Here is an 11,422-nt window from a genome sequence, read left to right as displayed (position 1 = left end):
CGTGTTTCGTCTGAAATGTATGCAGCAGTAACAGTGCCACTCAAACAACACAGCCAAACAGCTTGTGTTGGCCTCAAGGCTTTTATAAATTAAATATCAGATGTATTTCTATGATCTGTTACCGCTCAGTGTCCCTCACTGCAGGTTTGGGTGTCCTTGATTGTACCACTAGGGGGCGCACACATTGCACAGCTTCAGGTTCTACAGGATTCCTTTTAGTTTTATCCAGTTTGTAAAGCAGTTTTACTACATGTGGCAGTGGAGGGAAAAAAACAGGAGTCAGCTGTTACTAATGGACAGGCTTTATTTACTAAAATATATGGACACATATGTCAGCTGCATATAACCTGATTGTAGCAGAAGAGCATGAACATAGACCAGAAAAGAGACAGGATGATGAGGACAGTTTAGACAAAAGACATTTAACATTAAAAAGTTCTAAAATACATACTGAACAAAGAGAGGACATCTGTTGCTTTGAGAATAAAAAAGTCATAAACAGCTCGCAATGACTACCCACACAGGAAATTTGAGTATACATTAATCACCACAAGTTCTTAACAGATATTACACTTTGTGATACAGTTTGTGCAGAAGAAGCAAAACCAGAGCAAATTTAGAGTACACCGTTCAGCCAATGAGCTGTTTGTTCCTCTTGTCTTTCTGACGAGCCTTGTCTTGGCCTTTCTGGGGAAGGATGGCGTCGCTCTGGCTGAGCGCGGTCCGCGTCACTGTGGACATGCCGTCAACAAACTTGGTCTTGAACAGGACGTTGGCGTTGGTGAACATGCCGTCCTTCAGGGACACCACCACAAACTGCAGGAAGAGAAAACGGTAACTTGAGTCCATGTTTTACATATGTGGTAAATGTGCATATTATGGTTTATGGTAAAGCCTTTTAATTAGTGGAGCCTTCTGCACAACAATGCAAAGCTACTACATGTGTATGTGTGTTTCAACATACCTGGGAGTGTCTAAAGTGTGTGCGCAGCATCTGTCCAATGTTCTGCGTGTGCGACAGATCCAGGGCAGCGTCCACCTCGTCTAAGATGTAGATGGGAGCAGGTTTGAACAGCAGCATGGCCAGGATGAGAGACAAGGCCACCAGCGATCTGAAAACACAATCCCAAAGAGGATTAAAGTGACTGACGTCATTGTTGTCCATGGAAGTATCACGTGGTTGTACCGCTGACACTCAGTGACCATATCAGTGCTTTTGCTGACCTCTGCCCACCGCTGAGCTCAGTGAGGTTCTCCTTCCAGGTGTTGCCCAAGGCCACCTTGAACTCAAGGCCCTCCAAGACACCACAGCCCTGGGGAGGAGCCAGCTTAGCAGTGGCCCCTGGCAGCAGCGTGGAGAAAATAGAGCCAAAGTCCTTGTTTACCTGCCGAGGAAGAGACACATGACAGCTTGAGTAAAAGTAATAAATACAGACACTACAGTGAGGTCAATGGCACTTTGGCAAGTGTGTCATACTGTTGTTGACTGATCCCTTTCAACTTAATCACTGATTCTAAGGCATTAAGGGTGATCAAAATATTTAATTAACATAGCTGTGATTGAGACGGGAAAACAAAAACCTTCTGCCACGCCAGGTTGAGAGCCTCGTTCTTCTTCTGGTCCAGCTCCTCGATGGTCTGCAAGATTTTTGCTTTGTCGTTCTCCACGATCCTCTTCTTCTTCATCAGGTCGTTGTACTGCAGGACGGGAGACAGTTGTGCGGGACAGATGTAGACACTCAAAGCTTTAACTGAACAACCACCCAAGCCCTCTCTGTGTTGCTGCCCTCACCCTTTCTTCCGCCTCGTTCAGCATGTTCATGGCCCTCTTGTTGACGTTTCTCTCCAGCTTGGCGGTGGTCTCCTCCAGCTTCTTCAGCCGCTGACCGGCCTCGCGGGGGTTGTTGACCTTGAAGTCATAAGACGTGTTGGGCTGGCCGAAGAAATGACGCTCCGAGGGGATCCAGTCATGTTCCTCCAGCATCCGAGACACCTAAGGAGATTACGACAAAGGGGAGAGAAGTGAAGTGTTTAGAGGACACTGCTCATACTGGATGAAACTCTGAGGGACCTCAGAGATCATGGACAAATATTATTGTATTAAAGGACTGCCAGAAGCACGTTAAGAGTACATGTGTGTGTGTGTACCTTGTCAGCAGCTTCCTGGCTGTCCTTGCGGTGCTTACTAATGTTGTGTTCCAGTTCCTTGATCTTCAGCTGGACTTCGTTGTTCTGCTCCCTTATTTTATTGGCCTCTGTGCTCTTCCCCTGGATAGAAATTTATCAAAGAACAAATAGTTCCAAGCAGTCAAATTAGTCTGCATTAACCGATTAAGAAGGAGAAACAGACAAATCTAAGAGCGTGATAAAATAACGCATCTTCCAATGAGCTTCCAGTCGAGGTACATTAACTCTATGATTTGTTGTATTACTTAAAGCGTCTTCGACCTCAATCCTCATTCAAAATATAGTGTTGAAGTTACAACTCAAAATTGCATTCACCCTGAGCTCTTTGTCCTGGGCCATGATCACCTCCTTCTGTTGTGCTAGCTCCTCCTGGGCTTTACGCACTGCCTCCTGCACAGCAAGAGACAGTTATAGTGAGAAAGTGAAGTCAAATGAGAAGAGCACAGGACGGCTTGTTTTGAGCTGTGACACATGATGTGTTATTCACCAGACAGTTCATTGATCACAAATACCTTGTTCTGGGATACAGTGCAAGCCATGCTGTCTATCTGCTCCTGGATGGCTACCATGGCTTCATCTACAGCCTGAATCTGCTGCTCATAACCGGCCTGCTCCCTGCGCAGCTCCTCCAGTTCCAGGGCCACAGCGTCAGACTCCTGTGCACGTGTGCGAGAAAAGAAACATGTTTGATCAATGGGCCAGAAGCAGCAGCAGATTCTGGCTGTTGCTGAAAGAGGGGAGAAAAGAAAATGTGGTACCAATGTCTAGTTGGTGTACCTGCTGCTTCTGCTTCAGCTTTTTATTGAAGGCGTCAGCTTTGGCCTTGGCTGCGTTGAGTTTCTGCTGGGCGGCTTTCAGCTCCTTCTCCCTCTCTGCCTCAGCGTTCTTCATCTTGTTCTCCAGCACCTTGTACTTTTCCTCAGCCCGTTTCTGCACCTCCTTGGTGACGCGCAAAGTCTCTTCACTCTCCTCTGGGTAGGCAAACACACCGGACATGGTTAAGTCAACAAATAAAATGATTAAAGCTGTGTTTTAATTGCAATTTTGCATCAGACCTCTGCATATGTAGACCTTATTAGAATCACAAATCTAGTGGCCGTTTGTTTACAGTACGCACAAACTGCCTTGTTATTTATTTTAAATGGTGTGTTTGAGCACATTTCAGCATTCTGACCGATGGCCTTGCGCAGCCTCTCCAGCTCCTCTTGCTGCTGGTGGAAGGAGCTCTGCTGCAGCTTGGCCTGCAGAATCTGTTCCTCCTCTACCTTCAGCTCGTGCTGCTGCTTCAGCTGACGGTACCTGGAGGGAGGAAATGTGGTGAGGTGCAGAAGAAAATGTCAGGGTAGGTGGGAACTGGCCAACATGTTCACCCATACAGATATCTGTTAAACTAACACTGGCTGATGCAGCAGCCTGGACAATTTAACTGTAGGTATTTTGTGCGAGTTTGTGTCTGCGTACTTCTCTGCGGTTCCCTTAAGGCCGGCCAGTTGTCGTTCAGTTTCCTGAAGCTGGGCCTCCTTGTCGTTCAAGCTGTCTCGGACCTCCTTCAGTTCCTGTAGGCTGGACAGAACTGATGCTGACTGGGAGCGAGCACCTGGAAGAGGAAAAAGCAGGAAAAATAAATAAAAATAAAAGGTCCACTGGATTGTTAGACAAGCAAGAGTAAAGAGCCAAGAGGGTGAACAAAGTCCTTTATCCTCATTCCTTTTCAGGGAGCATGCATGTATATGTGTTTGTGTGTTTTTTGAAATAACATGTCAGTTTGTTCAGAGCTTTTATAAAAGCATAATGAAGTAAACATCATTTGAAGCGATAATTAAAAGCTTGCTCTGCACAGGTTCCCTCAACCAACCTTACATACTGCAGATGTCTCAGTGACACACACACTCTCACAGGTTCTCACCTCCACTCAGAGTTCCCTGTGGGTCGAAGATGTCCCCTCCAAGAGTGACAGTCTTAGTCATCACCTTCCTGTCGAAAGCCACTTTTTTGGCATTGTCCAGCGTGTCACACACCAGTGTGGAGCCAAAGACGTACTCCATGGCCTTACGCAGGTCGGCCTCGTAGCCCACCAGGGACAGAGCTGTGTGGACATTGTCCTTTCCAACCTGACAGCAGAGGGAGGAGAGACAGAGAGGAGACAGGACAGAGTGAGGAAGAGAAGGAGAGTCATCAAGGAGAAGGTGTCGTGTTACAAGATCAGACAGAACGGCGGCTGAGTTTTCTAAACCGGGCAGTATTTAGACCTCTCACCAGGCTCTTGGCGGCGCTGACCACACTGTCATTGAGTGTCTTGGCAGAGATCTTGTTCAGGGGAATGATGGTGTACCTCCGCTGCAGCTCTCCCTTCTCCAACAGTTTTTTACCAGTCACCTGTTCGAAGACAAAACTCACATCACTGACTCCTGGTACACCGCCCCACGAGCCTGCACGTGAATTTGAACATACGTCACCATGACATGACTTGCACTGACATAACAGGCACACCGTCCACTAACACTTACCTCTGTGTCAACTACAATGTTATAGAGCCGTCCTCCTGCAACAACCTCCAGTCCTGTTGCATAGGAGACGTCACGGACTGTGATCAGGTTAGCTAGCAGCCCCTTCACTTTGCTACGGTCCCATCCTCGCTCTGGGTCCCTATGAGGCAAAAGAAAACACTTTGTGGAAACTATTCTCAAAGCCCATGGCAACATGAGACAGGAAGTTAAGATTTTATAGGAGGGTTCATTAGGAATTTTCTTGATGTCTCATTGACTCTCCTGTTATTTTGCTCTACTGGATTACAAGGAGCATAACAAAAAAAGAAACATCTAGATTCAGAACATGTAGCACAGTTGAAGAGGTGAGTAAACTAATTTGGCAAATCCTTACTTGTAGTCGAAACGCAAGTTGGGGAAGCGAGACATGAGAGTCTCGTAGGTCTCTTTAAGTTTAGCGACCTCTCGGGACAGCTGCCTTCTTTTGTCCAGCAGATTCTCCTCCTTTCCATCTGCAAACAGACAGACATACAGAGGCCTCAAATATTACAAAATGTTCAACATAGAGCAGCTGCCATGAGGCTGTCTGTGTGTGCGTACACACACACACACACACACACACACACACACACACACACACACACACACACACACACACACACACACACACACACACACACACACACACACACACACACACACACACACACACACACACACACACACACACACAACCTTCATAGTTGAGTTTAGCGAGCTCAGCCTGTAGTTTCTCTCTGCTGCTTCTGACGGCCTGCAAGGCATCCTGGTCTTTCTTGTAGCCACCATCCATCTTTTTCACTTCTGCCTGTTTGGTCTTGAGCTCAGCCTGGGCATGCTTCAGGGTCATCTGGGCCTAGAGAGACAGCAGGACAGAGACAGGATTGATGAGCAATCTTTTTAAATTGACAGGACACAAGCACAAAGCATGAACATTTGTACTGAAAACTTGCTATTGAATACAAAGTAGCAACCTGAATGTTTTTCTCCTCACCTGCTTGGCCTCAGTATCTGCCTTGCTCATGTCATTCTTGCAGGTCATCATCTGCCCGGCCAGTGTGGCCTCCTCTCCGTCCTCATTGGTAGAAAGACCTGCTGACACAGCCCTGAAATGCTGCTCAGCTGCCTCGAGGGCTGCGCTGTCCTTCTGTCCCTCGTCCTGTAGGGCCTGAAGCTGCTCCGTCAACTTGGAAACCTCTTTTTCTTTTACCACGAGCATTTTCTTGTCCTACGAATGAATGACAACACTGCCCTCATTGTATGTAAATTTTATTTGCTATAGGTTAAATTGCTAAATGTCACAAGGGCACATATCATCAATCATAAACATATCCCCTTGTTACCTCCTCCATGCTCTTGACAAGCTCCTTCCTTTTCTTGGTTTCATCTTTGAGATTCTGTTTTTTCAGGTCAAATGCACTCTGAGCTTTGGCATCCACACGTTGCACATCAGCAAAAGCCTCCTCCAGGGATTTTAATACTCCATTCACCTCCTACAAATGAGCAGATAAACATAAAAGCATATAACTCAAGATTCATTTTTCTTGCTGTAGTTTGATCTAAGTGCAGCCAATGATCCTTCCCAAGAAAATTTGTGTTAAAGGCTTACAAATGAAAATGCAATCTAAGTTCACTATATCTGAAAAAACGAAAGTTTGAAAAGCACCCTAATCTTAGCTCTCCCGTCTTCTGGCATACCTGGTCTTTTTTCTTCTGCAGCTCCTGAATCTGGGCAGAGAGCTCCTGGACTTTGCTCTCATTCTCAGCCATGCTGGCTTGCATCTTGGCGATGTTATCCTGCATCACCTTCAGATTCTCTGCTGACTTCAACTTGGTTTCCTCTGCACACACAAACAGCCAGGCCACATACAGTCGTGACAAGTGCTGGATCTCTCGCATCAGCTTCTGATACTCCAAGTATGACGATCTTTCCTGCAGAGAGGGGACAGTTTAAAAAAAAAAAAGGGGGGTGAGTTAATGACTAACAAATTAAATGTAAAATGTGAGATATATTTCTGTCACAGCAAGAAGTTCCTAAGCTTTGATTCTGCATGAACCCACCTCTTGCAGTTTATGCATAGTTGGAGTAATTTCCTCATCCAGAATCTTAAAGAGTAAACAAAGAGGAAAAGATAAATATTTAAACATGAGTTCCAATAGTGTTCGTGGCACCTTCTCACAGCAGAATGAACACGGATACAATGGTCAAAAATGAGTTTGGATGTCTAACATACTGTCTGAATCTCCTTCAGCTTGGCCTCCTTCTTCTCAATGGTTTTCTGAGCGCTTATCTTTTTACATTCATACATCCTGGTTCCCGCTGCTTCCTCGATCATGGCAAGTATCTGAAAGAAAAGAGGTGATCATTAAAAGTCCTCAAAAGGGTTGAAAAACATGTATGAAAAAGCAGTGAAATGGTGGCCAACGTATGCATGTTTTACCTCTGGTGGCTTCATGTTTAGAACTTTGGTGATCCTCCCCTAAAATATTGGAAACATCACATGATGTCAAATACAGAAGAGGACCAAAACCACAACCACACACACTGCTGCAGACACAAGACTGACCTGCATGATGAGAAAATGTGGGTTGTTGACATTGAGGCCGACAGAGCAGAACAAGTCCTGCACCCTGGTGTTGTTGGCATTGACTCCATTGATGAGGTACTTGTTCCTGCCACCAATTACCACCTCAATGAAAGAAACAGATAACACAGATTTAGTATTAGCATCGCACAATAACTCTGTACACCAAGTACAGAGCCTTCGGAAATGATGGTTTCTTTGCCAACCTGTCTGGTGACGGTGATCTCATCATGAGTTTCAAACCCCAGAGGACTCTGGCTTTTGTTGGAGTTGTCAAATGTAATAGACACAGTGGCTTTGGTGATACCACCCTGTCCATTTTTGTAAACCAAGTCCTGGAGGTTGGAGGCTCGCACCTTTTAAGTGAAAATGAAAGGAAGAGATACAAGAGCGTCAAGTGGTGTTAAGATACTTCTAGCTAACAGCTAGCTAACTCTGTTTCACTAGTAAACGATAGAAAACTAACTCCGCTACTAATACCATACCAAACTCTACAAACTGATTAATTAAAGGTCAATAACTAAGTAACTATTATCATAGAGCTTAATGACTTTACCGGCAATAACACACTTACGTGGGTGAGATTGGAAATGCCCAAAAGGAAACATATCGAGTCCAATATATTGGACTTGCCGCTGCCGTTCAGTCCTGTGATGGCGTTGAACAGCGGGTCAAAGCCGTTGATCTCTGTCCGCTGTGCGTAGGACTTGAATCCTTCAATAATAATAGATTTTATGTGCATTTTTAGGCCGTCCTCTCTCCACAGATTCTGGAGGTAAGATTCGTGGTGGCTGGATACCAAGCCGGTAACTTACAAGGTGAGGCACGAACTTACTGTCTAATGTTTACAACCGACAGCACGAAAACTCGTCCTTGTCTCCTCTAACTTGAATTTTGGCGGCAGGAGCTGCTGATTAGTACGTCGACGCTGTGCCGGGATATATATAAGATATTAAAAATATCTTAACACTAGATGTGCACTCAGTCAATACATTTATTGATGAATAAATATGACTGATTCTAAATTTAAAGATGAAATGCAAAGAACATTGTTGCACATATGTGTATGTTTATTTATTTTACGTCAGGCAAAGTTTAAGGCTACTAAATACTCCCGATGTCTCTGGAAATGTTCTGGCGCCATCTGTAGGTCGACGAAATAAGGATGTAGAAAAAATGTTTTTCATCAGCAATGGGTAAGACTAACAGTGGGACATTGTAGTAGTGCAATAGTTTAATGACAGCAGCATGTAGGCTACCGTATTTTCTTCATTTTAGTGATGATTGTATTATGAAAAACTTCAAGCTGTACTCTCCATCATGTAGTATATCATATTAATGTTAACATAAAGTTCACTGAAGGTGTCACATTCATGAGTCAAAGTCACGGGTGGTCATTTAACTTCATCAAAGTCTTAATTTAACCAGATACTAAGAGACTATTAACATTTGAACATTTTGTGTATTACAATACTTATTTCATATTATACTTATTCGCGTCACTGATCATTTATTATTATTGATTATTTCTTATTATTTTCTGTCAATTTCAGTTTCAGTATGAAGGTTTCAAAACCTTCTAAACAAATCAAAGAATACAAATCTTGTATGGTAATACTGAATCCTTTATTTACTTTTCTTTTCTTAAAGGTAATCAATATATCGAGTACAATATATTTTGGAATCAGCCTATAAAATATACATCAAATGTTAATATATTTATATTGTTATAAAATGACTGAAGACATGAACTACCACTGTTGAGCTGGGGGTACCACAGACAAGCCCCTATAGAAATAATCCAAAATATTGTGCAAAGTGAATTACTCAATGAATACCACATTGTGATTATTCCAATTTTAGGAAGACTAAAGGAAGACAAAGGCGATACATTTGCAGTTGTTTTATTTGTTCTCCATTTGAAATTCACTTTCATTGCACATTTCCACAAGTGTGTCCATTCATTATTTTTTACAGTAGCACACAGAATAGAATACTTTGAGTTATAAATAATTAAAACATCACAAAAGTTGATTACACAGTTAACAAATACCAAGCTGTTTGAAACTTGTACTTGCTGAAGATCAGCAGAGTATTAATGGAAAAGACATTTTCATTGTGAACATCTCCCCATCAAAGCCCTATTAGCGTAAAGGAAGCCACAACACACACACACACACACACACACATACACACACACACACACAATCATTGTGTCATACCATCATGCATCCAGGGGCACGGGACACATGGACAGACATACCAAATTGAATGCATAGAAGCATATCTGTGTTAGAACAACACAGTCTCCTCTATTAGAGTAAAAGGAGGTGGGCTTGATGTAGCTCCAGTCAAAGTTCCGCAGGTTCAGTGACCTCTGACAGTGCTGGTCACTGAGAGCAACCAGGGCACGCACAAAGGAGTATTTGGCTGAACAGCTGACGGCCGTCACTGTGCGCACCTTGTCAAAGTGCAGCAGGAAACAGGGGTCGTCCTGGAGAAAGAGGACACAGACACAGAGTGAGAAGGCAAATAAATAAATGAAACTTTCATGTAAGCTTTTTAAAAAAATAAATAAAAAATCAGAGCTGACATGGTGATTGAACACAATGGCCTCTCAACTAATTCAAATTAATTCTTAATCTTAGAGGAAGCTATCAAAGAGATATGTGAAAGCAAACTGGCTGTCGATAGATGAATGCAAAAATATGAAATAATGTGATGTAATGCAATGAACTGATTTGGTTTCAAATATCTGCTGCATAATTTTCATATTCGAAGAATGGCTTGCATCTCAATGACTGATCCCCAACTGAGAAAACTATAATGAAAGTTGTTTCACCGATGAAATCTGGTTGAAAGCTTCAAATAAAGCTATATGGACCCTGAATTAAGATCTTTTTTTGTTGTTACTGAAACAGATCATTGAGGTGGTCGTACAAAGCAAATAGGTACAGGTATATCTGTGCTTTTTTTCTTTATGCATTTTACTTATTTGGTTTTTATTTAGGATCCCATCGAAAGATAGTTCATATTCATTTCTTTGTCCACACAAAACATCATAAGAGTAACATGCAGTAGTGAAAAATTAATATGTGACTGACAATGTGAAATTGTAGTTTGAGATCATTTACACTGGTTCAAAGCTCTCATAATAATAAACAATAAAAGTGTTGCTAAGAGTCAGTTTCAGTGATTAGAAAGGAGAGAATTGAAATAATTCTATTCTAGGTACCAATCATCCCAATAATAAACAATGGAAATTGCAATTAAATTTGCTTAATTACCACATCAGGGTCCCGTCCATCAACAAGAGTCAGGTCTTGGAGGGAGCAGACCTCTGTCCTTATGTAGCAGTCCTGAATGCTGGAGCGTTTGGTGTGGGACCTCTTCGATCCAGACTTTTTGGCAGTCTGAGCTATCTGACATCGCACGATACTTAACTGCACCACTTTGTTTTTGGCCACTGCAGAAAAAGAGAAAATCACAAACCTTTTTGTAGAACACAGATGCACTGCAGCAGCCAGCATTTCATCTGCAAAGTAAAACCTTGACTCATTTCAAGCCCCATAGACTTTACATGGCCTACAATAGTACAAGGACATGCTCAAGACATTTCCTTATGGATTCATACAACCAAAATTATATTCTGTATGATCTGTCAAGGAATTTTCCCAAAATAAAACTGTTACAGTAATTAAAATTGAAACATATGGAAATTATCTGGAGCATATTTAACCCCCAAAAACAGCTCTGCCGCAATTTTATCAAATGAACAAGAAAGCTGTTTACCTGAGACACAGAGAAAATGTCTTCCTTGCGGCGCCTCCTCAATCTCAATAAACTCCACCAGTGTCTGTTTTCCAGGTCGGAATAAAACTCTCTGCATCTCCTCCCTCAGAAGCGACGACATCACTGGAGAGAGGAAGAGGCGAAGAATCGAGATCAGTTGTTGGGGAAAAAACTGAAAAATCAGAGACAGTAAGGCAGAAAGACAACGAGAGAGTGGCGAACAAGAGACGAGAAAATCCAAGAGAGACAGGTGAGGCGAAAAGAAGAGGATCATGACACTGAGACCTGGCAGTGGTGGGGAGGGTGGTGGTGGTGATGTTTCCTCTGGTCAGA

At 43.1% G+C, this 11,422-nt stretch overlaps 2 protein-coding genes across 2 annotated transcripts; both read right to left on the bottom strand.

The window, feature by feature from the left end:
* Positions 1 to 288: 288 nt before the first annotated feature.
* smc2 (structural maintenance of chromosomes 2) lies at positions 289 to 8,199 on the bottom strand. The gene is made up of 25 exons (XM_070981750.1): positions 7,872 to 8,199; positions 7,504 to 7,653; positions 7,280 to 7,402; positions 7,154 to 7,192; positions 6,947 to 7,057; positions 6,774 to 6,818; positions 6,411 to 6,644; positions 6,056 to 6,205; positions 5,707 to 5,940; positions 5,409 to 5,568; positions 5,068 to 5,185; positions 4,695 to 4,833; positions 4,444 to 4,563; positions 4,094 to 4,298; positions 3,649 to 3,784; positions 3,362 to 3,486; positions 2,965 to 3,158; positions 2,700 to 2,843; positions 2,503 to 2,577; positions 2,149 to 2,268; positions 1,793 to 1,993; positions 1,582 to 1,698; positions 1,225 to 1,385; positions 965 to 1,112; positions 289 to 816 (listed from the first exon to the last, which is right to left on the bottom strand). Exons 1-25 carry the CDS (start codon positions 8,037 to 8,039, stop codon positions 631 to 633), a joined length of 3,603 nt encoding a protein of 1,200 aa, XP_070837851.1. The 5' UTR covers positions 8,040 to 8,199; the 3' UTR covers positions 289 to 630.
* Positions 8,200 to 9,521: 1,322 nt separating this feature from the next.
* exoc1l (exocyst complex component 1 like) lies at positions 9,522 to 11,210 on the bottom strand. The gene is made up of 3 exons (XM_070991314.1): positions 11,090 to 11,210; positions 10,585 to 10,763; positions 9,522 to 9,791 (listed from the first exon to the last, which is right to left on the bottom strand). The coding sequence occupies exons 1-3, from the start codon at positions 11,208 to 11,210 to the stop codon at positions 9,522 to 9,524; spliced, it is 570 nt and encodes a 189-aa protein (XP_070847415.1).
* Positions 11,211 to 11,422: the final 212 nt, after the last annotated feature.

This window comes from Chaetodon trifascialis, chromosome 2 (genome assembly GCF_039877785.1).
Source record: "Chaetodon trifascialis isolate fChaTrf1 chromosome 2, fChaTrf1.hap1, whole genome shotgun sequence".
NCBI lineage: Eukaryota > Metazoa > Chordata > Actinopteri > Chaetodontiformes > Chaetodontidae > Chaetodon > Chaetodon trifascialis.
Note: the sequence above shows the minus strand (reverse complement) of the source record. Positions and strands in the feature narration are given on the sequence as shown.